The 26,335-nt window shown below is 42.4% G+C and overlaps 1 protein-coding gene across 1 annotated transcript; it reads right to left on the bottom strand.

Annotated features, from left to right (window-relative positions):
• Positions 1–5,991: 5,991 nt before the first annotated feature.
• On the bottom strand, positions 5,992–15,152 carry LOC310871536 (sodium channel regulatory subunit beta-4-like). Its single transcript, XM_083783110.1, has 5 exons — positions 15,038–15,152; positions 8,339–8,502; positions 7,724–7,946; positions 6,909–7,041; positions 5,992–6,813 (listed from the first exon to the last, which is right to left on the bottom strand). Exons 1-5 carry the CDS (start codon positions 15,120–15,122, stop codon positions 6,702–6,704), a joined length of 717 nt encoding a protein of 238 aa, XP_083639236.1. The 5' UTR covers positions 15,123–15,152; the 3' UTR covers positions 5,992–6,701.
• Positions 15,153–26,335: the final 11,183 nt, after the last annotated feature.

Consider the following 26,335-nt stretch of genomic DNA (forward strand, 5'->3'; position numbering starts at 1 on the left):
AATAGCCTATGCTATGACTGTAGTACAGTTCAAAGAGATGGAGGCACACATGTCGCCTCTACCTTTCAGAGAAGATGGATTGCACAGACATCAATGAATGTCTATACCTAATGTCCTGTGGGGAAAAAAGGAGAAGCAGATTTCGCACAGCTTCCACCATGCCGTGACAGCTTATGCCAGCACAGACTTCGGGCCAACTACCAGGCAGCTACAGAGTATTATGGCGACACCGCTTTCAAGGTTATTTTTTAATGGGGCGTGGTCTTTCGATGTCATAATTACCTATGCTCAAACTCTTCTGTTTAATAGTTGTTATTCACAACATCATGGAGTCTTATGTGCACATCTTAATGCTAATTGCATGTCTTTATGTTTAATAGTTTGGAAAATATAGCACATTTTGTGACCTTTATGAAAACGAAAATCAATAAAATGTGGCCTATTTTTTTTTAATAATTCCTCTGTATGCCAACTTTTTGCATTCTTTTGCATTACAATGGTTTTAGTAGTAGCCTACGAATCAATTCCTGGCATGATTTGACATATTCAATTGTATTATAAGGATATGATATGATATGAAAATGAATAAAAAAATATGAAAGTGGTGGTAACTAGGGGGCACGGTGGCACAGTTGGTAGTGCTGTCGCCTCACAGCTAGAAGGTCCTGGGTTCGATTCCCGCTCGGGACGCGGTGGGCGCTGGCGGCGTGTCTCCTCCTCCACGTCATCAGCGCCCATACCCGAAGGCGGGGTTGGCGAAAGGGCCTTTCTGTGTGTAGTTTGCATGTTCTCCCCGTGTCCCCTAGGGTAGCTACCCTCACAAAAAACATGCAGTAATCCTGGTCACTAAACTGCCTCCCCCTGGCCAGCCAGGGCGCCTGATGGAGGGGAAAGGAACTGGTTGGAATAACGTGTTCCTTCCACGCGCTACGTCCAACCAGGGAAACTCCCCCCTGTCAGGTGTAAAGGAGCAACTTGGACACTCAGGCATGAAGGAAGCATGAGTTCAAGTCCGTTGCTCTCCCCTTGTCCCCCATATATGGGGACTAGGTTGGTGGAGGGTGTGTAGAGCCCAGGATCACATCAGATGATTGACACAGGGGTGAAAAAGGGGTTACAAAATCGTGGGATAAAAAATATTACAAAAAAAGAAAGTGGTGGTAACAGGTAGAAAGCTACAAAGTTGGTAGTGCTACTGTAGCGCCAGCCTGGAGGCGAACCCGGAACCTCGTATCAGTAAGCCACGTACGTTACCATTCGGCTAAAGAGCCATAGCCCGATAGGCAAGCTAGTAACGCAGCCACCTATATAGCCTACACTACCAGGGCTTAAATGATACCATGGGCATGTGGGGAACATAAAAATAATAATCATTAGAATTTGCCACCATGCAGAATCTATTTCTTTTCATGAAATTCTGGGTTCTGCATGGCCCATGGCCTATATTGTTCATACTGTATTTACTGAGAAATCTCCAGAACGGGAGTGTTTCGATGTGAATCTCTCTTCCCAAAGCTTCATCATGAACAGCATGTATTGACATTTACGTAGTGATGTAGTCAATGTAAAGTAGGCCTAAGTGACCTGCAGTATCAATACTTCTGTAAGGCAGTATACAAAATGACACCATTTGACATGTTTTTTTAAAAATTTATTAGATTGTGTTGCTTTTATAATAAAGAGAACTAGAGCTGATATGCATGGATGAAAGGTTGTGAATAGGGACATCATTTGAAGTTGACCTGGAACATAGCTTTAGAATAGAGATTTGTGTGCAGAGTAGACATCACCATCATGGTACCAACAAAAAAATATGTTCTATGAACCAATCGACACAAAAACCTTCAAATAGATTTTTTTAAATGATGGACTACATCAATTAGTCTCATTAATCACTTGTGTTATTCCTCGTTGTACAATAGTGGCATATAGAAAATAGCAAAAATAGCTGTACTAGCCACTCAAGCCACAATGCGGCATGATGCTAGCCTTACGATGCGTGAGCTTGTAAGATCTGCTATTTTCACTATATGTGTATATATTTGGTTCATTAATCTTTATTAAAAAGTAAATAATCCTGTAATTGATTTGACTTCATATATGTCCCAGCCCTAGTCTGCACGGCTAAAGTACGGGGGCTTCAGTCTACTCGATGCTCCAGCCTGGAAACTCTGGATGTTCCCTATTCACCCTGCATATTCCCAATAGTTCAAATCCATTACCCACATTGGTATTGCTGACAATAGCATTGCAGTTAACTCCAAGGTGCGGTGCGTTGAACTGTCATTTGCAATTCTACTGGAAATTGCATAGAACTGAACATAAACCATATTTTGTGTGTAATTTGGACAATTGGTGGCATTAGTCTAAGTGTTTAACATGACAATCCACTGCAAAACAGAACAAACAAAATAATGATAATAATAATTGTTGTGCTGTTTTTCCACAGTGCATGAGCATGTCTTAAAATTGGTACAAGAATGAAAATATTCAAGTATGATTTCATAATACATACGACACTTCCTGGGTCTCATTTCTGTTTAAGATGGGATTTAAATAAATTGTACAGTATGTTGGATGTTGCTATTCTTGTTAATGTGAACTACAGTATGAAACCAAGTTAAAATATCCCGCATAATGTACCACTCAATTTGAAATCTGACAATTGACTCCCTCTTTATGTAAAACAATGCACCAGATATACATTATGTCTTATGTGAACAGCTCTTTCCAAAGACGTGAACCAGTGATGTCATCGAAATGGGCAACGACTGCTGAAAAGGGGTTTAATAGGGAAACATACAGCAGTTATTAGGAAAGCATAAGGGGATTAAAGTACAATTGTATGGTTCAAAACTGTGTTGGTAGTGGTATACAGAAATTCTATGGGAATATGTATAAGAACATAGGCAGCTAAAATACAGTGTCAATTTCATTCAGTTAAGCACTGAGAAAACTGTTGCGCCTTTCTTCGTCCTTTTTTTCCTCTCTTCAAACTTAACTACGGTAGCGGTGGTCTCAAAAACACAGCATGATAAAATAAAAGAAAATATATTTTTCTAAGTCTCAGTCTAAGGAGTTTTACTTCTTTTTCTATACGGTGAGCGAGTCTTTTCCAGTCAAAATTTCATTCAGTTAAAATAATATTTCTTTTCTGTGTACTGATTAAAATGACCATCCAAATTTAAATGACGTACACTGACAGAATATATTAAAGAAAAAGAGGGAAAACGCTAGTCTGACAGATATATATATTCTGTCTATTGTTTTAATAAAAACAAAACGTTTCTCCAACTTGTATAAAGAACCTGATTTAATTTCTTGATGACATCACAGGGTTTCCTCTGTTTCCTCATTTCTGGCTTCGGGAATTCAATATTGATGATTGGAATACAATGGAAAATATGAATTATTATTATTATTTATTAACATATAAACTCAAAATATGACACAATAATTCGGAATTTGTTTGTTTGCCATGTACTCTAACTCTAATAGATGAATTGCATTCCTCCGGCTTGGCCAAGCGCCAAGCGTCCATACAAACATAATAGGCCATAGGTTCACTTGAAGGACGCCAGGTGGGGAGGGCAGTTTTTGTCGCTGCACCAGTGACTCCTACAGACTGAGGCGGCACCGGTCAGCAGGTCAGCAGTGAGGATTAGTGTTCCTGTATCTGCACACATGCTATGTCCTCCCGGTGGGGGCTCCTCACTGGCAGGTGAGCTACTGTAGTATGGGGTCAGCAGTGACAGGACTAGACAGAAATGAGTGGGGAATTCGGAAATTGGCATAAAATGACTTAATTGGGACAAATAGGGAGGGGATTGGCAACTCTAAATTTAGACGGGAAAAGAAAGAAGATTGATTGTATTTCCTTTTAAAACATACTGTACCTGCACATTCGTACATGTGCTATATGGACTCTATCCCTGTGACTTGTGATCAGGCACACAAGCAGTGATAATAGATTACACATACGTAGCTGATTTAAAAAAATAAATATATGTGTGCCTGCTTAAAGTGCCCAACAGACTCTCCCTTTACAGTATTGCTTCAAACCAGCGATTAAAGACTGGAGGCACATTTTCTGATGACATAACGATGAGTTGACGACAACCACCCAAACCACTCACTCAGTCACATTACAGTACTTTCATGTCATGTAAGTAAATACAAGGGAGGTACATTCACATGTTACAATAGCATATGACTGGTTCACCTCAGTGTCCCAGACACAGTGGTTATCTGTCTCACACTCCAGAGGTATTTTTAAAATAGACATTCAGCATCTCGCATGAGCATCGGCCATGAACACAACATTGCATTTCATTTAGTTGAGTCAATGCTACAGTATGCATTAAGACAAAGATGAAAATGTGCATTCCTCTCCTGATATAGGACGATGAATTGATTCTCGGGGACGATCCCAGTTTGGCACAGTCAGGGCTACAGAGTATCATCATATCGAAATCAATGCTTGGGCCACGAGTCCACGACTGTCAAGTATTTGAGCTGCAAGCCCCCTACTCTACCTGCTGGGTTAACTACTGGCCCTACATGCTCATTTTAAATATGAGCGAATATGGTCAAATTACAATATGCATGGGCTGAGGGCACCCATAATGGCTTTGACATGGATGGCCTATGAAAAAACTTTCTTTTTCACTGCACTGCAGCTGATAAAGATGACTTATTGCAAATATGAAATATTTTGGCTAAATGGATGTACAGTATACTGGAGATTAGTGTTTTGGAGAAACTATAGCCATCATGGTTAGGTGGCACATAGCAATATTATGGTAATATGTCTGATCCCGGCTTGCCCGGGAGCATTTCGATCTACGGGGCCAAAAAGTGCACAACCCTTGCCGGGATTAGTTCAAGAGAAAATTGATATGATATACTGTAAGATAAGGATTTAACTAACCTCAGCATGACACGGTTACTGTATCACACTTAAGTATTCAACAAGTGTTCCAAAAGGGGGGGGGGGGGGGGGGGAAGCACATGATTCTATTTTCAAGCATTGTGTCTAAAATGTGGCCTGTGTTTGCTTCACATGCTTAAAATGCATTGGTTATTTGTCTTTAAAGCAGCAGGTCATTCCGTTTTCTAGGAGTCAAGGAGGGAGGTTGCTCAGGGGAATGTCTACCATTTCGGTTTAGTAGCACGTTTTTTTTTTTTTTTTTTTTGCATTTGAGTTTTATAAACTGTTTTGCGATATTACATTTTTCCTCAATTAGAGAGTAATAATATAGAAGCTCTAACAGGCACCTGTGTTTTGCATCAAGCAAAAAAAAAGGAAAAAAAAAGGACCTGGGCTGAATCCTTCAAATTATGCTTAAATCTAGGAACAAGGCATACACATCTATTTCTTAAAAATGTACTCAAAAGTAATGTATTTTTAGATCTTTTTTTTATATTACAAACAAAATCAAAATGAATTTGTTTTAGTTGACCATTTGCTATAGGATGATGCAGGATCCAGCCCAGGTCAAAGTACTACATTGCATTATTCCCTGTCTCAAGCATTTAAATGTTTGTTTTGACTTTGTATGAAAAACAGTCCAAGCAGGTTTAAGTTTTTTATGCAGCCTGACTGTGGCCTAAAAATATTTTGTATATTCAATGGCACAAACAACCACTGTCATGAGACTAGTGTCCCCGTTTTGGTTAATCCATCTGCACAATTCAATAACCCTGCCATATTTTCACAAGTTCTGAAGTTGCACACAAAATAATAATGTATACTATTTTCAGATACTGTGTACAAGACCATGCACATTTACCGTGCATGGTCCATGTGCATCTGTACAGCTTAGTTAATTGGATTTAATCTAAACTAGAAAATAGAAAACTAGTAAATAAAAACAAATTAAATTTTGGTTTTAGCTATTTAGCCCAAGACTATTTGGTTATTGATTGAAATAAATATAGTCTTCAAACCCTCTCTACTGACAGAGAGCATGTTGCACAAAAAAATGTGTGTGCGTGCGATGTGCGCCCTAATAAAGTCAGTGTAAATACAAAATAGTAGTCAGTCAATAGGAAGCCCTGAAGAGATGTTTACTTTTTGAGTCAAATATTTTTAATCTATCAAGTTCAAATGTATCTGAAGAACAGAGAGACATAGAACAAGCTATGTTCAATTTGCATTTGTTTTGGGAAAGATCATAGCTGGGATCATAAACAAGTCTAGCTGCAATTAATAATTACATCAAATATTGTATTATTTTGTGTGCAATTGGAAGTTGCATTGTGTAATATGTACACTTTTTATGTAGGCTAATATTTACCTATTTTGTATATTGAGAACTCACCATAGCATTTTGTGCAGATAGCTTCTTCTTTTTTTTACCTAACACACAGAGAGGCCACAGCCAGGTGCCATACTTCTTTTTAAATGTATACAGTACCAACTTGAACATAATGGAGTTGCATGTGTACAAACACATGTGCATATACTGTACATACGTGTGTGTGTGTGTGTGTGTGTGTGTGTGTGTGTGTGTGTGTGTGTGTGTGTGTGTGTGTGTGTGTGTGTGTGTGTGTGTGTGTGTGTGTGTGTGTGTGTGTGTGTGTGTGTGTGTGTGTGTGTGTGTGAGGGTGTGTGTGTGTGTGTGTGTGTGTGTGTGTGTGTGTAGATATATATATATACATATGAATAACCATATATGGATTTACATACATGCATTAACTCATTTCTTTTTTGGTGTAGGCTTAGGCTTGTTTGTTGAATCAGCTTTAGATCCTGAGAGGGAATTTCCTGTGTTGTCATTCCCTGATGAGCTTACAAGGCACTGCTCCCTACTGCAGAAAAAGACATTAGATTAGAATATGAACGACAAATGTTAAGTATTAAGAGACATCTTGCAGGACACACTGCTTTCAATCACAAATCTCACATTTTTCTCTCTTCCATCTCTTGTAGTACGTAGATAATGAAGTTCTTAATCAACATGAAGCTCATCAATGCAGCGATGCCTCCACCCACTGCCGAGGCTATGATGATGGTTAATGTGTTGTCGATCACCCTTACTGTAACAGAGGAAAACAGTCATGGCTACTTTATGCTGCATATAGTACTGCTAGCCTCGCATAGCCAGCCTTCATCTGCCTTTGCACTGCATATTGCGCCAGGCAGATTATAAATCTGGCCCCATAAATTGGGCTTAACATGTTACATGAGGGATGCGGAGGTTTGAGGGACGCCATATTGACCATATTACCGCTGTTGACGCTAATAAATATCTTTGGAGCATTTAGAAGTGAGTTGCGAGACCCCACTTTGTTCTACAGTTATAACGGATGATGTTACAATGTTATCCGGTAGCAGCACTAACAGCAGCACTAACAACCTGCTTAAGGGAGACCAGACCACGTTTTGACCTTTCCAGATTGTGTGTGTGTGTGTGTGTGTGTGTGTGTGTGTGTGTGTGTGTGTGTGTGTGTGTGTGTGTGTGTGTGTGTGTGTGTGTGTGTGTGTGTGTGTGTGTGTGTGTGTGTGTGTGTGTGTGTGTGTGTGTGTGTGTGTGTGTGTGTGTGTGCACGTTTGCTTGCGTGTGTGTGTGTGTGTGTGTGTGTGTGTGTGTGTGTGTGTGTGTGTGTGAGTGCGTTACGCGCCATTAATTATCATAGCAAGGTTTATGTTGAATAAGGATGTTTGATTCCACAGAAGGAATTTATGGTGGCCCCAGACAATACAATGAAGGCCACTTACACTCTTCCAACACAATGAGGGTGAACATGGCCGAGTGGTTCCTGCCCTTCTCTTTGGGGTTGCGTCCAAAGCAGTGGTACTCGCCCTGGTCCTCAAAGGTAATGTTCCAGATCAGGAGGGAGACGTTGTGGAGGTCGGGGACGCCAACGTAGTCCACTCTCTCCCTGTAGACTTTCAAATCTAATGGGAATATTCCATCGTCAGGAATCAAACCCTCGGCCACCTAAGTGGAAAAGCAAGCTGTCACTATCACACTACACTATACCACTTTTTGATTAATTGGAAATGGAGGACCTCGTAGGGGGGTGGGGGGGGGGGGGGGGGGGGGACTGTGCGAAACCACCCACACTTAAACATTTCTTTCTTTCTTTTTCTCATTTTCCAAAACAATGAATGACAAAAGTAACATGGCTCCCTCATGCATGATTAGAAAGACAAAATCAGTCACCAGAACCTAGGACAGGTGTTTTTGATTAATCTACATCTAAAACTCTCATCTGGCGTCCTCACAAAAGCCAGAGTAAATGTTAAAAAAAGACCCCAAACATGTTTGTAAGTGAAATATCCCTTTAAGTATATCAAGCCTGTTCGACACTGCGTGCGTGCGTGCCTTGCCTTAATCATGGTGCCGTTGTCATTGTAATGCCAGTTGAAGTACAGATCTGTGATGCCAATACAGCTGGCGTATGTACAGGGGATGAGGACTGTGGTCCCATTCACTGCCTCCAGGAAGGGGATCTTCCCAGTACTCATCTCAAGGGCCTGAGCAGACCACACACCTGAGGAGCATAATTACATAATTATCAGAAGATAAGGAACACTATAGTCAAAGACACATTTAGGCAGCATCCAGCATTGCGCGGTGTGTGAATCCAGTGCAGTGGTGGGTGTGTAACCATATATATAAAGCCACACTTAAAGTTAAAACTAACTGGCACTAAAAACCTGTAAACAACTAAAAATATTAACATGAGGTTTTTTTTGGTCGGACCCACGGTTGTCCAGAGCCGCCACAAAAGGCCTCTCTGCCCAGGCTCTGGACAGGGCCCCTGCCCAGGCTCCATATATGGAGCTGGCCTGTTCTGACATCACATTGTGGTTCTGAAATCTGCATATCTGGGCATGCCTGACAAAGAACTCCATGGGCATAAAAGAGACACAGACATCACATTATTAACTGGGTGGGGCATGCATTTCGAACTTGCATCGTTCCAAGTAGGCCAGTGCCCAACGGGCAAAATTCACCACTTTGCTCATCCACCCCTGAACACTTGAACAATTACGAGATCTTTCTCCAAACACTTTCAGCATCTTGAGGCCCATAGTGACTCATAATATAATTCAACAAACATCTTTTCTGACTTCTCTCCAGCAGCACAGCATCGTTAAAAAACTGCCAAGCCTACGATGTCGTATAAGCTATCCTCATGCAGTTTACAGCTGCAAGCCATGACTTACACAGCCAACGGAGCACCCTTGGCCCTTTCTATTTGATATTGTATTGCCTCATTTGCCCTGATGCTGTTGTTACTACTGTAGCTCCCTGCCCAATGCTTGTGTGTTAGACTTCATGTCATTTATGTAACTAGACCTGTGCCCGTGTAATGCTTGCTGTAATTGTATGCAAGTAGTGATGTGCTGGAAATGTTTGGATGTGTGTTGCTTTTTAACTATAGCCGCCTTTCATTTCTTGCACTAAATACAAACAAGTGGAGTAGGATTGAACCTGGATTGAACATGCCACAACCTTTTTACCAGCAAATTATGATTTCCCCATCATGTCTATCCTCTCCTTTTCCTCATTAACACCAGACTTGGTACCTCTTCCTTTTCCTCATCTAAACCCAAAAAGAATCAAATAAGTCAGTGACATCCTACAAGATTTAAAATTGCTGGTCACTCAAAGATCTTGAATTTTATGCTGCCATCTAGTGTATAAATGTGTGAAGAACACGCACTGGCACATGAGCAAACAGCCTGAACAATTTACAATTTAGGCATTTAGCAGACGCTCTTAATCCAGAGCGATTTACAGTAAGCAAGAACAAAATATGGTAATAGATCAAATACATACAAAATTGTCATCAAGAATCAGCTAAGGACAGTGGAATATGTAATGAAACTATAATGAAACTATGCGTATACGCTATAGAGTGCTATGTCTTAAAATGCTATCTAAGTTACATAAATTGAGCCTTATTTGCATACGCCTGTAAGGTCGTCGAGGCTAGGGCAAGTGCTACGGGCTAAGATGGAGTCTGAAAAGGTGGGTTTTCACTTTTCAGACTACGGCGGAAGATTGGGAGTGAGTCTGCAGTTCTGATTACAATTGGAAGTGCATTCCATTATAGTTTTGGAGCCAGAAGGGAGAAGAGTTTGGGACGTGTGGAGCGTTGTCCCGGCGTTTTTAGTGAATGTACTTCCAGCTTACCTGCGTTGGCTGACCTGAGCGCACAGGAGGGTTTGTAGGGTCCACATTTGCTTCCCAGAGAGCCGAATATCATATTTGGAATATGAATGCATTTGTTATGATCTTACTGTGAACTGTGTACTGTATACCCTTATTTTGTAGTGATGTCTTAGTGTTTCCTGTTTTGCCTAGTTGTTGCCTGTCTTGTCTCACCTCATCCCCTGTTACACACCTGTCTCCATTCTGTCATTAGCCTGCAGTTGCCTGATGACACTCACCTGTGTTTTCTTCACTATCAGCCTGTAGTCTATAAGTACTGGACTCATTCTCCTCTCACACTGCCAGATCAAAGTTTGATGTTACCTTGTGTTCCTGCCTGTTTTGTCCTGCTGTTGCCTCGTCATCATGTAAGCTGTTAAGTGTTCTTTGTTCTAATAAATACTGGACTTTACCTGCCTGCCTGCTTGTTCTGCATCTGGGTCCTCAACCTGACACACACCGCGACAGCATTCATTCATTGCCAGGCTGACAGGCTTTGTGTGATCCATGGATGCATGCGTGCATACGAGTGTGCATGCATATGATCGTGCGTGCGTGGAGCTTCCTCATGTCCTGCCGGCTGCAACCAACCCCTGCAGGGTAGGCTACCTATAGCAGCTAAGGAATCAAATTATCTCTTCCACGGAATTGTTTTGTTCAACAATTAATAACCACGAAGCCCGCCAGAACCGTAGAAACCGTAGTTTATCTTTAGTCTGGCCACCCGCCAAGACTTATAGGCTATGTTAAAAATGTCTTTATATTCTTTAATCCATGTTTTGATACGATCGAGTCGATAGCATCCCAGTGTAAAGTGTGACACTGGCCGGCGCCATTTTAAGATGCATGCGCATTCACTTGCACTCTGTGCTGCTTTCAATGGCCTGTATCTCCAAATCGGCGCAATTAATGAATGTCGTTTATGGTCAGAACAAGATTTTTCAACTGCCCACAGCCGGCGCTGTGACACTCGCGGTCTGTTTTTTTCTGCACCTAGCAGGAGAACAACAACCGGTCAAGACGCCACGCATACCATTTACGTCATCGTAACATCCGGTTACGGATATTTGGCTCTTCAAAATAAGGGTTGAATGGGGGAAAACCTTGGCAATGTGCGATAAATAAATACATTAATCCTGGCGGGGGATGGGTTTTAAAATGGTTTCAATCTGTGTAATTCTCCTGTGCATAATCGCAGCTGTTTTACTTCATTACATAGCCAAGGTCAAGCCCCACCACTGCAGTGAGGAGTGATATATTGCTTTGAACTCCAGAGAAGGACAAGCAGTGTTGTAGCCCCGTCTACCTCTCTGTCCTTCCTTTCCTGTCACAATACAGCACGGTGATCCTGCAGAAACTGCATCGGTATCAGAGACAGACCAACAGCATCTTCGCACTGTCCCTCCCTTAATGCCTTTTTCGCTCTTTAGATCTCATTCTCAATTACGGTTCCTCTATAGCGAGTAGGGACAGCATGCGCACGTGCATGTGCATGCACGCACACACGTGTATTGTATTATTTTCTACTATTCAGCATTTTCATTCTGCTTTGTCTGTCCATTGACCTTCGGTTTTGTCCAGCTAAATGTCTGTTAAACGTTAGATTGCTCATGTTGCACTGTAACTGGAGCAGCTGGACTAGATCATCAGAACAGTAGGCCTATACAAAACAAGACTTAAGAGTCAAAAAGACCCATTTCTGATATTTGGATACATTTCTCAATTGATAGTGACAAACGGAACGTTTTTACTAGGTATGCATCGATGTATTAATAACTTAAGTAATTTCCCTATAGGTAATATTGTGGTGATGGGGTCGTTTTTGAGATATGTTTGGTACCAAAGGTGTAGACGGAACAACCGTTTCTCCAGCAAACTTTTAAACCATTCCGTGTTCTATTGTTTGAAAGTTTTGTCTGCAAAGCAAAGTCAACTATGCAGCTGAGGCAAAAGTAGAACAGCGATATGCTCCAATTTCTAGCCTACATTTGTCCGCTTCATAGAGTGCTTCTAGCATAAACCTGGATTGGCTGACTATAGAGGATATGCGCATGCAAAGTGAGTGACAAAGTGAATTTAACGTTTTAAGTCATTTAATGCAATCAAATATGACTTTTCTGTTTGGATGTATGGGCTGTCAATGCCAGAAAGTTGTTTTTTGCCACTCAGTAGGCATTCCTGCATAACGTCCGGGTATGATGATGATGTCACAGTCACACGCATATCCTCTATACTTGAGCCATTCTATTTAGAATATCCAATAGGCCTGGACATTCAGTAGCTTTTACAATGTGTCGTCAAACGGCTCCAGTAACAGGAAATCTGAGACATGTTCGTTTGAGATAGAATTTCATCTAGATGAATGTTGAATCAGACGTGTGATGTCATCAGGTGTAAAATCTAGACCTGCTCTGCAGAAAATCATCGATTACGTTTAGTTATTTGGCACTATATCTGCGTTCGTCAATGCTCAGCTGCAATGACATCGCAGGTTTATGTCTGACTGACAACTTTGATCATTTTGCCATTGTATCCTGTATCCAGTTATACTCCAGCAGTCCAGCCAATCAGAATAACATAGTATTCACCCAGGTGAGTTTTTCATGTCAAGGACCCCCAAAATGATACTCATTAGCCCATGGACCCCCCATTTGAAAATATATGCCAAGGACGCCCATAAGAAGGTTTTTCACGGCTCTAGCAGTGATTTTCATTTCAAGGGCCCCCGGTTTGACTTAGGCTACGGTCCCCCATTTAATGGCATTTCTATCTCTGGGACCCCAATCTATATTGTAAAATCAATTTAACCAATTTCCCCCAAATGGAACCAAATGGACCCGTTAGGGGACCACTGCATTAAAGCAGATGTAGATAATATTAATGTCACTCCCACATCTGTATATCCAACAATACAGGCATGGAAATAGCACATTTCTTACAGCCCGACTCTGATGTTTTTGAGCAAAAGACGTCAATAGGCCTTCTAATCTAAAATATATTGCAATAATACCGTTGGTAAAAACATGAATGAAAGTTATCACATTTTTTACTTGTTTCCGTTGCTCTGAATCACTTTGCTACATTAATAAACAGAGGGAATATGAATCCAGGTCAAATAGCTTCCACTGACAATTTGCTAGGCTGAATCCGGCTGTCTAGCTCATTTTGGGCGGGAACCTCTTTTGGTGTTTTAAACATTGTTATAATTTAGCTATTGAAAAATAGCAGTTCTACAAGCTCGTAGCGCGACGAGCTTGTAGGTCTGCTATTTTTGAAAAATCGTGAAAATATTTATTTCAGAAAACTGGAGGATTTAGAAGAAGGTCAGGCCTAAATGGGCTAGACTTGGATGAGCACATGCCCGTTCAATCACTGCATGGGCCGCTTTCCATTGCAGTCATTCGCTTATTGTGACATCTTTTCTTTTAAACCATTGTGGTGGAAATCCATATCCAATCTATTATATCCACCTATATTTTCCAACTATATAGTTTGTATTGTGTATATATATATATATCCATGCTTATGTATAATGCATTTTGTCGACACACTTCATACTACATGTTGTTATATCAATGCAGGCAAAATAAGTGTGTCACTGTGTCCTCAATGACATGACACAATAACGGTTGATATATATTACAATACCTTCTAGAACAAATGTTGCACAACTTTGGGACTGCTGGCCGATGAGGCTATCATGTTGTTATGCCAAAAGGTGTGGACCAAGCAGTGTTGCCACATTTTGTAAGAGAAATAAGCAACCAGGTCTAGGAAAACAAGCCCAAAAGAAGCGACTATGGGCCACATGAGCACTTTAAACCTACTGTATACAACGGCTATTTGAAAATCTATATATCTATATCTACAAATCTTTAAATAAAAATATGGAATATGTGGAAAACAAATTTGAACACAAATCTGGTACTAGGCTCCCTGGCACAAAACATTTTCAGATAGGGATTACGGAGGGACAAATAGCCTACATATTAATTTGGGGTTCAATGACATGAAAATATTTGAGAAACACTGCTTTAAATAATAAAGAATGTTTAACTTTTCAGAAAGAGAAACCCAAAGTCGCTTATAATAAGCAGACATGGCAACACTGGGGCTAAGGTGTACAAATATGAATGCTCAAACTGAGCTAATTCAGTTACTTTGCAAACCTAACTCAGGTCTCTATTACTTTAATACAGGTTTCTATACGCCCTTGATGACTTTGCCTCACAAAAGTTCTCATATATGACACCAAATGAGATGAGATGATGAGATGAGATATACTTTATTGTCCCACGAGGGGAAATTTGTCTTGGACAAAGTGCAGTAGTACATCAAAAAAAAATTAAACAAATTCGATATGACACGCCAGGTCTGGGGATGTGTCTGTATAACTCGATTTAATAAACACTGAGGATAATCAAATGGGGGTCTGTGGTCTTAACGCATTTCAAACTGGGAGTCCTTGACATCAAAAAGGTGGAGAATCACTGATCTAGAATCTTCATCTCATCACCATATATATTGCTTAATAGAACCACAACCAATGTTCTGCAATGGTGATAAATCACATGTACAAACCACATCTAGTCATCTGTTACCAAACCAAAACTCCTAACACGAAGCCTAATATCATGCAAATATATCCCCCAAACAAATTAAGTCCAGGAGCACCACTGCAAAAAAGCCAAAACACAGCCACACACACACACACAGACACACAGTGCTACACAGAGCAGTGTTAGTGACCAGGGGTGGGTGGGGTGGGGTGGGGGGGTTATTTCAGTTGGAGCATAGTGCATGTTAATCAACATTGCATCAAACATTAAACAAGCAGGTGTAGTGCAGTGAGGGGTGGGTCTTACCAAGCAGCATGGAGAGGACCAGGCTGGTAGCTGTGTGTGTGTGGAGCAGCCGTGTGCGCTCCATGATATTCCACGGGACCTCCATGGTGGTCCGCCGGCTCCAGCCCGGGTCGTATTGTCCTCCTCACGTCTATCCGTATCCCCTTTGTGTCAGCAACTGTAATCCTGTCTTGTGCGTCCGATGATTCAGGATGTCACAATGCCGCCCCGCAGCCAAGGTGCATTCAAACGTAAAACCTTTAATATCGAGGTGCTTTGATGAGCCTGCCTGCCAGTACCCCCCACAGCAGTCCTGTGAGAGACACTGTAGGTTAGACAGAGGGCACAGAGTTAAAAAAAATAAAAAAGGGAAAAGAAAATCACGTTAATAAGCCACAACCCCAAATGCATGAATAACAAATACACAAGGAGAATCCAGCAAAATTCTGCAAAAAGTTGCAATGCATTGGAAAGTGCTATACGTAGTTTGAGACTGTGCATGTGCAGGCACGCATGTTGAGTGCACAAGCATGGATACGCAAACTACATACAGTATGTGCCTCCTTTCCTCGAATGCAAGACATGTATGGCTTGGCTGTGAGAGAGACGTGGAGACGTTACAGCAAGCGGTGCAGAATGCTGAACTGCACGGCAGAGACTCAATGCGCACAGTCAAGGAGAATCCAGCCAGCCAGCCAGCTAGCCAGTGATTTCACTGCAGAGACCGGCACATTGCAGCCCCAAGGTAGAGCAGGAGACAGCCAGACAGAGAGAGAGAAGAGACACAGACAGACAGACAGACAGACACACAGACAAAGACAGAGAGAACAGCAGCAGTTGACCTTACAGACAGGAGGCGGCCGCTTGTCTTCCTGGACAGCAGAGCCCCAAACGATGCTGACTCTTCCTCCTCCGCATGTCCTTCTGGCTGTCTCTCAACTTTTCACGTCCCTTTCCTTTGGCTCCGTGCCACCGCTTTCTCCTCCCCCTCTCCTCTTCTCTCTTCCCCTCTGCTACCCTCCCTTTCGCCTCCCCCTCTCCTCTTCTCTCTTCCCCTCTCTGCTACCCTCCCTTTCTCCTCCCCCTCTCCTCTCCTCTCTTCCCCTCTCTGCTACGGTGCTACCCTCCCTTTCTCCTCCCCCTCTCCTCTCCTCTCTTCCCCTCTCTGCTACCCTCCCTTTCTCCTCCCCCTCTCCTCTCCTCTCTTCCCCTCTGCTACCCTCCCTTTCTCCTCCCCCTCTCCTCTCCTCTCTTCCCCTCTGCTACCCTCCCTTTCTCCTCCCCCTCTCCTCTTCTCTCTTCCCCTCTGCTACCCTCCCTTTCTCTTTCCCCTCGCCTCTCCGTTTTCTCCTCCATCACCCCGTTTCACTCCTCCTCCTCCTCCTCCTCTTCCGTGGTCCCCCGCCTCTCGCCTGCCTTACAATCGACTCGCTGGGGGTGTGTATGCAGACCGAGGCACTTTTGTCTGAGTGTTTGTGAGGATCAGAGAAAGTTCTGCAGTGCAGGCTGGGGAAGGGAGGTATAACACAGGCCCAGTGGCCCACAAGACATATACAGCCCCAAATTTAAACAGTGCATAAATATGTCGCACACTGGTCACGTCTCAATGTTAGGGCCTTTGCGAAGTCCTGACACTCATTCCATCGGGTTTTGTAGCACAGCATATTGCAGCATTCCAACATAAAGAGGGCAAATTATTGCATGCCAGTAGGACACAATGTATATATTTTTTTAACGTTTGAACGATAACTGAACGTGGGAGAACATGTCTGTTTCCCTGCAATGTGAATGTGACATTGAAAGCTGTTCTTCATCGCCACTATTCCAATTGCTTCCCTGTCACTCTGCACTTATCCTTCACTGTGATAGATACACGACTTCAGTATCCTGTGACTCTGCATTTCTCTCCCTCTCTCTCCCTCTCTCTCTCTCTCTCTCTCTCTCTCTCTCTCTCTCTCTCTCTCTCTCTCTCTCTCTCTCTCATCCTCTCCCCTCTCCCCTCAGTTTTTACATTGCTATGGTAGACACAGGCAGACAAAGATTCTATCCCTGGCTTTTCCCTGAAAGGTGAGCTCTAGCCAGAGTCATATTCTCCTAGCTAAGGGAAAAAACAGCCACAAGCCATAGGCAATCTGTATGCGTGTTTGTGTGTCTAGGTATGTGCAATGCTGTAACATGTGAGACATTTGAGACAGAGGAAGGTCAAACCTCTTAGTATGGAATCAAATGTGATTTACTCCCTTGTGATAAGCGGCACAGCTCACCTTCCGGTCGTGTTATATCAAAGCATTAATCAACAAATGCTGACTGTTGCTATCTGTATTGTTTATTGAACACAAACAACAAAGGAATTGCTTAGCTCAGTGTTCCTGGAATTTAGGAAACTTTAAAGGAACACTTCACCTCAGTTCAACCTTATCTCCATTCATCAGCCTCGCTCCTCCTCACTAATGGTCAGGATGGTACCATACTATGTCAATTAGGGCAATGGGTCGAAGTGTCCCTGAGCAAGCAGACAAGCAACCAGAGAAGCCTAGAACCGATGCCTCCGCCTCAGGATTCAGAGAGTTCTGTGCGTCCACCTCAGGACTGTTTATAAAATGTTTGACTGTCGGAGTCCGTAATCATTATAGATCGACAATCATCATCATCATCATCATCATCATTTTTCGACCGCGGTCGAGATCATGGATTCCACAATGCTACGCCAGACTTCCCGGTCCTTCATTGCCACCCCCAGTTCCTGCCTGTACTGAAGCTTTCATTTTCGTCGGCGCAAAAAAAGAAAGCCTGGAGGAACGCATTGGCCGCTCTGGGCTAGAAGTGGGAGGAGTCAACCCTTCCGGGTGGGCGTCGCTCCAAATTATGTGATGTAGCACTGCACTGGGGGGGAGACCAGAAACCTAACACATTAGCTCAGGCTAGGTCCCCTATGACTTGCAACTTTAAGAAGCTGAGCCACCGGTTTAAGCTGACACTATAGCTGACACTAATAGTATAGGAGCCAGCTGCCAGCGCCAGCCAGATAAGCATATATTTCACTTCCTATGCAACTACAGTGCTTTTTGTTCAGTGATCTATTATTCATAATCATGTGGCAAGTTATTTCCTGCCTCTCGTGCAGGACCCTATGAGCTGGAAGCTGATACAATGGTTTTCTAATTTGGAGTACATAGTGTTTGTTAATAAGCACTGCATTAACCACTTTCAGCCTGGCGTCCAAAAAAGATGCCACAAACGAGAACCGATGACATAAGTGATGTCATTGGGACTGGGATACCGATGGCATGTAGTTGATTGATTTATTGGCCTGCATTGTCATTGCTGAAATTATAAATAGAAATGTGACAGAGAACCCAGAATTGGGCATTAAGTAGAATGTAAAAATCACACCTGTGTTAACTGAGTGGTGCAATTCCCCCCCCCCCTCTCTCTCTCTCTCATTAGCAGGCAGCAGGCACATCACTATCTCTCTCTCTGTTTCTGGCGCCCCCTACTGGTACTAATAAGTCACATACTCGTGCGCATGACGGCCACTGATACATAGATACATACTGTAGATACGCACAGACATTGCTGGTTGTAGGAGTGGTTGCACCACTCAAAAATCACACCTGTGTGAAGTGAGGGGAGCTAATATATTAAAGATGGAGTGCCACCATTTTTTTCCACCCTAAAACATGATCATCAGGTATTATTACAATATAAGGGGGAAGAAGTTTTTCCAAAAAGTGTACAGTATTTGTTAAAATCATGCTTTTATGTGGACACGCCCACCAGTTCATTAAGTATGCCTGGTTTGCCTGGTGGGTGGTGATGGGTGGTGATCCACCTGAACTGAAGCCGCACCCACAGCTGTAGTTGTATGATAAAGGGGGAGGGGGTAGGGGAGGGGCTGATGGTGTGGTGTCACTATATTACTGTTTACTTCATTGGCCCGTTTGACTGTCAAGGGTTCAGCCTCCAGGAAGAAACCCTAAATACAAAGTCAATACACAATTGCACATAAAAACAACTCCAGTCTGTCTAATTAAGTACTGTCACCTCATAGACACATGAAATAACTCTATATGCTAACCACTGACCCTGCCAAAGCAAGTTCCGCTGGGAAAAAAAGGGCCTCTGATTGGCCTACCGAACTTCCCCTTCTGTGATGTAGCTTGGCAAGCATGGCAACTTGGCAAGCTTCCGCTCACGCTGCCGCTACGCTTCGCAAGGAATCTGGGGAAAGCTTGCCTCCATGTTGTCTTCAAGAGAGACACACGCCCCAGAGCCGAAGGAGGCCTTTTTATGTCTATGCTTGGGCTCAAGGCTGGACTGGGACAAAAATTCGACCCGGTCATTTTCGCATGAATTTGGCCCAGACCAGCCCACCACAACCAGCGCACAGATAGCAGAAACTCTACCGCCCGCTCCGTCGAGGCACACACAAACAAACAAGCCCTAATACCACCACTTTTACAGAACAACATAAATGATACAAACCAACAGACAACTACACAACCCTTTGTAGAGGGTTTATTTGTCACTGAAATTATCATGATGGCACTGGCAGAATGGCAGCACGCCCGGACCTTTTTTTTGTTTTAATCATGGAGTAATAAATGGAGTAAGGGAGGTCAACAGCAACAGATGATTAATTTGAGACAGTTGCCGAACATGCACATTAATATTTACAATGGCGTGTTCAATAGAAATCAACTGGAAATAAAACTTCTCTTATACAGTATGTACGTATTTCCGTCCGTCTGTGGTGTGGTTCATGTATCTCGAGAACCGTCCAACCAACCGACTTCAGAACAGACATGTGCGTCGCCGACGATCCAAGGAATGACGGGCCCAGCGTTGAGTCATTCAGATTGGCGGTGATCCGGAAACACTGATCTGACCGATATCCACATATATGGGAATGCCCATGTGAGGCCTGTCTATTTGGAGGCAGTCCAACATTTTAAACATGTTGCACAAAATCATAACTTGCATTTTTGGGCCATTATACAGGTATATTGAATTATTTATCAAAAAAGCTCAAAAGCTCATGCTCAAAAAAACCTTTTATTTTTTTATACATCTAAAATGTCTCTGTCTGTGTGTGTATTCTGTTGTAATCCACTTAACCCGACACACACGTTCCACCCCACCACAGCGAGTGCAGTGCCCGGTGTTGAGTCAGTCGGACGCACGGTTGTCCAGAAGCGCCCCAAAAAAGGCCTCTGCTCTGGACAGGGCCCCTGCCCAGTGTCCATATAAGGAGCTGGCCTGTTCTGACATCATTCTGACGTCTGCATAGACTCCATATTTGGGTATGCCTGAACTCCATATATGGGCATAAAAGGGACACAGACATAATATCTGGGTGCGGCATGCATTACCAACTTGCATCGTATCAACTAGGCCATTGCCCAACGGGCACCGCTGTAGAGGCTCCAACGGGCAGTTTTTCAAATGTTAAAAAAGCTTATGTTAGAAGTATGAAGGGGGTTCTACAGAAAAACTACTGCGGTATACAGGCTACATATGGTGCGTGGTGGCTGCTGGTGACAGCAGGATGAGTAATTCAAAGTCGTACGACGAAGTATAAATCAGGCTTACGGAGGTAGAGGGTGTGCATGTGGAGCTCTAAGTCAGAGATAATGTGTGGAGCCTGCCAGCACTTGAGTAAAAGTATTAATGCCGCAATGAAGAATACACTACACCTATACATAAAGTACCAAAAGTAAAAGTACTCATTACACAGAATGTCCCATTTCACAAGTTTCTCAAAGAATGTATATAGAAATCTTTTGTTTTAGCAATAATAATCAAAGTAACTAGTAACTAAAAGTAACTATTAAAAGTAACTTTTAAAAGTACAGATTTGGATCTGAGATGTAGTGTAGTATTGGGAGTATACTGCTGAAGCAGACACTCCGCAGCACTCCCAGGGTAGAGGAGCAATGCTTCTGGGTGCAAGGCTCCATGATGACATGATAAAATGAAGAAATGCCCAGCACTCAATTATGTCCTTTTTTCCACATGATTTATTTACCTCTTATACCTCTGACTAGGTCAGAGGTAAATAAATCATGTGAAAAGGACATAATATTGAGTACTGGGCATTTCTTCATTTTATCAACTAAAAGTATTGACAATTGGTAATACGTTGCATTATGTAATGCTTTAGCTATTGAAAAATAGCAGATCTACAAGCTCATAGCGCGCGCTACGAGCTTGTAGGGTCTGCTATTTTTGAAGAATCGTGAAAAGTGACATGAAAGTGTTTGAGAACGACTTGACATAGAAAAACATAGCTTTTTCAAGAAAGGTCAAAATGGGTTAAAGTCAAAGAAAATAGCTCACAATTGTACAGTAGACAGTACATGAGTACATTATGCACACAGTTACTTACTGTACACCAGTGGAGGCTGCAGGCAGGCAGGCTCACTGCTCTGCTGTCCATGCCCCTCCACTGGAGTCTCATTGCAGCAGTGAGTGGTGGGAAGTGGGAACTCTTCCAGAACTGCAGGAGAGGGAAAAAAAAGAAAGTGTTTTGCTGCAGAAAGCGGGGGTGCTGCCTGCAGACCTCTGCAATATTGGAACCACAGGAGGAAAGCAAGCTGCCCATGGATCATCATTACGCCACATTCACATGCAGACACTATGGCCATTACACATGTAGTCCTATGTTTTTGTTGATGTTGTCGTTGTTCACAGACGCCATTTAGCCACACCTTCAGTTTTTATAATATGCACACGCGCGCACACGCACACGCACACGCACACGCGCACACACACACACACACACACACACACACACACACACACACACACACACACACACACACACACACACACACACACACATGCACGTTTGTATTACTATACTTGTGAGGACATCAACATTTTAGGAAAGGGATTTTACGAATGCCAGTTATTTTACATTGCAATGTTTAACACTAACATAAATAGCTCTAGATCTGATATTTTCGGTGCACAAAGTACAAGTCAGGCATAACGTTAACCCCAATTAACCCCTAAATCCTATAGTCTGAATCTTTTCTTAATAATTGCAAGCATTTTTTTAACCATAGTACATCCATTTCTCTTGTGAGGACCAGGAACATTGTCCTCACGATGTCTAGTGACTCTAGTTCTGAAATTCAACTATAACTATATATACTCATGGGGACATTTTGTCCTCACAAGTATGGTAACACAAGTCCACATGCACACACAGAGGTGTCATCTACTATTACTGCAGCAAAACATCTACTGCTGGGGGGGGGGGCATAGACAGCACATGATTTAATCCAGCATAAATTCAAAATCTCTCTCTCACACACACACACACACACACACACACACACATTCACACACACACACACACACACACACACACACACACACACACACACACACACACACACACACACACACACACACACACACACACACACACACACACACACACACACATTCACACACACCAGCCCATAACATCTAAAATTGAAATGTGGCTTTTTGTGGAAAATCTATATAATATTGTTTACCAGGTGGCCTATTCACTCAAATGTCAGCAGCATGCACAGTAAACATGCACAGTGAACGCACGCATGCACGCGCACACACACACACACACACACACACACACACACACACACACACACACACACACACACACACACACACACACACACACACACACACACACACACACACACACACACACACACACACACACACACCCTTGAACTCTGGCACAAATCCCACTCAAGTGACTCAGTTATATCAAACAAGATAAAACAAGGCAGGGACATGCATTAACAGTAGGCTAACTAGACTGAACAAACCTGAATAAATACAACAAATACATTGCCGGGGGCACGGTGGCACAGTTGGTAGTGCTGTCGCCTCACAGCTAGAAGGTCCTGGGTTCGATTCCCGCTCGGGGCGCTGTGGGTGCTGGCGGCGTGTTTCCTCCTCCGCGTCATCAGTGCCCATACCCGAAGGCGGGGTTGGCGAAAGGCCCTTTCTGTGTGGAGTTTGCATGTTCTCCCCGTGTCCCCTAGGGTAGGTACCCTCACAAAAACATGCAGTAATCCTGGTCTCTAAACTGCCTCCCCCTGGCCAGCCGGGACGCCTGATGGAGGGGAAAGGAACTGGTTGGAATAACGTGCTCCTTCCACGCGCTACGTCCAACCAGGGAAACTCCCCCCTGTCAGGTGTAAAGGAGCAACTTGGACACTCAAGCATGAAGGAAGCATGAGTTAAGTCCGTTGCTCTCCCTAGGTTGGCGGAGGGTGTGTAGAGCCCAGGATGATTGACACAGGGGTGAAAAATGGGTTACAAAATCGTGGGACAAAAAAAATAAAATAATACATTGCCTATATTATTAAAAGACCCATTATTTACTTATCATGCTCTATTTGGCTATTTACTTTTAGAGGTGTGCGCTCTGCTCTGTGCACAATGTAGTCCCAGGAACCGACACCGATAGGTCCGATATACCGATCTTGTGAAATGAATTTTAATATTTCCAAAATTATTATATGTTAAAACCCATGTCAAAACTGTTCCTGTGTGTGGGGAGGAAGGGGAGAATGTTTAGGCCTGTCACAAAAATGATACTGTATATCTGATTGACATTTATACCACTTAAATGGTGTAAAAGATCAGTTTCTCCAGACAGGGTCAATTGCCGATCACAGATAGGGTAAATGCTGATTACCGATCAGAGTGAATACCGATATGGCCGATCACCGATCGCTGGCCGATTATCGGAGCCTCTCTACTAGGTATGCCCCCTTCTGGACTGCAGTTATACACAGAGCCTATTCAGACCAGTGGTGGAAAAAGTACTCAATTGTTTTACTTAAGTAAAAGTACCAATACTGCAATTTAGAACTACTTTGTTACAAGTAAAAGTACGGAAATTGAAAATGTACTTGAGTAAAAGTACAAAAGTATCGGCATCAAAATGTACTTAAAGTACTAAAAGTAAAAGTACTCATTGTGCAGAATGTTCAAAATGTGTACAAAATCTATTGAAAATGGCAGATCTACAAGTGATCGGCTATTTTCAAATGGCCGAAATGTATAGGGTTTTAAAGTATTAATGTTTTCTAAAATCGTAGAAGTAAAAGTACTGGAAATTGGAAATACTCAAGCAAAGTACAAATACCTCAAAATTGAACTTAAGTACAGTACTTAAGTAAAAGTACTTAGTTACTTTCCACCACTGCTATTCAGACTGCGTATAATCTGTGCTGAAATCTGTTACAAAACCCATCTATAAAGAAGAGACAATACCTATAATGCATTCCATGCCACTGTAATACAGAAATACATATTTTTACTTGTAATGGTTACAGATGCTAGTCTAGTCCATTTTGGGCGGGAACCCCTTTTGGTGTTAGCATTATGTTGTGCTTTAGCTATTGAAAAAGTAGCAGACCTACAAGCTCGTAGCGCGCCACTCGTTGTAGGTCTGCTATTTTAGAAAAATCGAAGAACGACTGACGTAGAAACATAGCTTTTTCAGAAAACTGTCAGGATGAAGAAGACATTTTTTAGAATCTGATCTCAGGTCAGAATGAGCTATAGAGATGCTTTTTATTACACGAAAGGATCATCTTTGTGTCCCTGAATGATTCTAGACAGAGAGTTAATAGAAGGCAGTCAAGGCACTAGCTAGCAGCTTGTGTTTCACCTGGACAAAGTCCTGTTGTGCCTGGCCTGCAGGCAGGCCTCCACACGTCACAGGGCAGGACGCCTCATGTCACACAGAGCACAGGCGTCATCACTTCTCCACGGTGGGTGCTACAGCAAGCACGTACTGCTTCAATATGTGGCTTATTTAAAAAGAGGGCGGCAGTGTCAAACACGTACAGTACATATAAATAGGAACTGTTATAGGCATTAGGCAATGTGTGAAATTGAAGGCAGGTTGTTATAGGGATAGACAGTGACACTTAAGGGACACTTATATATATACAGTATTAAATATATTAAAATATATATGGTAATGACGTTTAGAAGATTTAGAACACTTTCCTGTGGGTCTTTATGTGTGTAATATGTGTGGTTTTAGATATTTTAGAATTTAGCAGTGAGCCCAGAGTGACGTAGAGGGTGCGCTGTGACTGGCCAGTTGCTGTGATTGACAGCCTACACCTAAACCTAACCCTAACCTTAACCTCAGTAAAACTATACCTAAACCTAACCCTAACCTTAACCTCAGTAAAACTATACCTAAACCTAACCTTAACCTCAGTAAAACTATACCTAAACCTAACCCTAACCTCAGTAAAACTATACCTAAACCTAACCTTAACCTCAGTAAAACTATACCTAAACCTAACCCTAACCTTAACCTCAGTAAAACTATACCTAAACCTAACCCTAACCTCAGTAAAACTATACCTAAACCTAACCCTAACCTTAACCTCAGTAAAACTATACCTAAACCTAACCCTAACCTTAACCTCAGTAAAACTATACCTAAACGTAACCCTAACCTTAACCTCAGTAAAACTATACCTAAACCTAACCCTAACCTTAACCTCAGTAAAACTATACCTAAACCTAACCCTAACCCTAACCTTAACCTCAGTAAAACTATACCTAAACCTAACCTCAGTAATGTTGTAGTTTCTGAGGTACTTTTCTGTTTTAGCTCTTCAGCAATATCTTTGCAGAAAATAGCCGATCCACACATTTCTGCAATATTTCTCCCAGAATACGGATGCTGGGGTTTAAGTGGTTAACCCCTAACCACACCCCTGAGGCGCTGACCCTGTAGCTCCCACTGCTCCTGATAATTAGGATTGGTTTTTAAATGCAAATACCACATTTCACTCTGTTGAGTCAAAACTCAGGAATGGACCAAAATCTGGTCAGCATGACATCTCAGACCTCAGAAACTACATCTCCCAGAATGCAGCAGCAAGATGGCTGCTCGTTACCTGATTAGGAGCACCTTAAAAGTAATAGAGCTTCAGTCATTCTCTCAAACAAACACCAGATGCAAACAGCAAAGACTACTCTTGGGCTCTACCTCCAAAGACGCCAATGGTTTTCAACTGTAAAGTTCAACTCTGTTCCACTCCAAAGGCTAACATGATTAACGAACCAACCCGTTCAAAAGAAACAAAGTTGGAAAATAAAAAGTTGAATAAGTTGTAAATCTTGTTGTTTCCTCAATGTCCTTTGGAGTGGAACAGAGTTGAACTTAACACTTCTCACTCTATAAGCAAACATAGTAACAAATACAGCAACTATAAGGGCGGACCAAATATTATTATAGCATATCATATAATGTGGTTAATCTGTTTATTAAAA

The sequence above is a fragment of the Protomyctophum parallelum genome, assembly GCF_964188405.1.
Source record: "Protomyctophum parallelum genome assembly, chromosome: 1".
Taxonomy (NCBI): domain Eukaryota; kingdom Metazoa; phylum Chordata; class Actinopteri; order Myctophiformes; family Myctophidae; genus Protomyctophum; species Protomyctophum parallelum.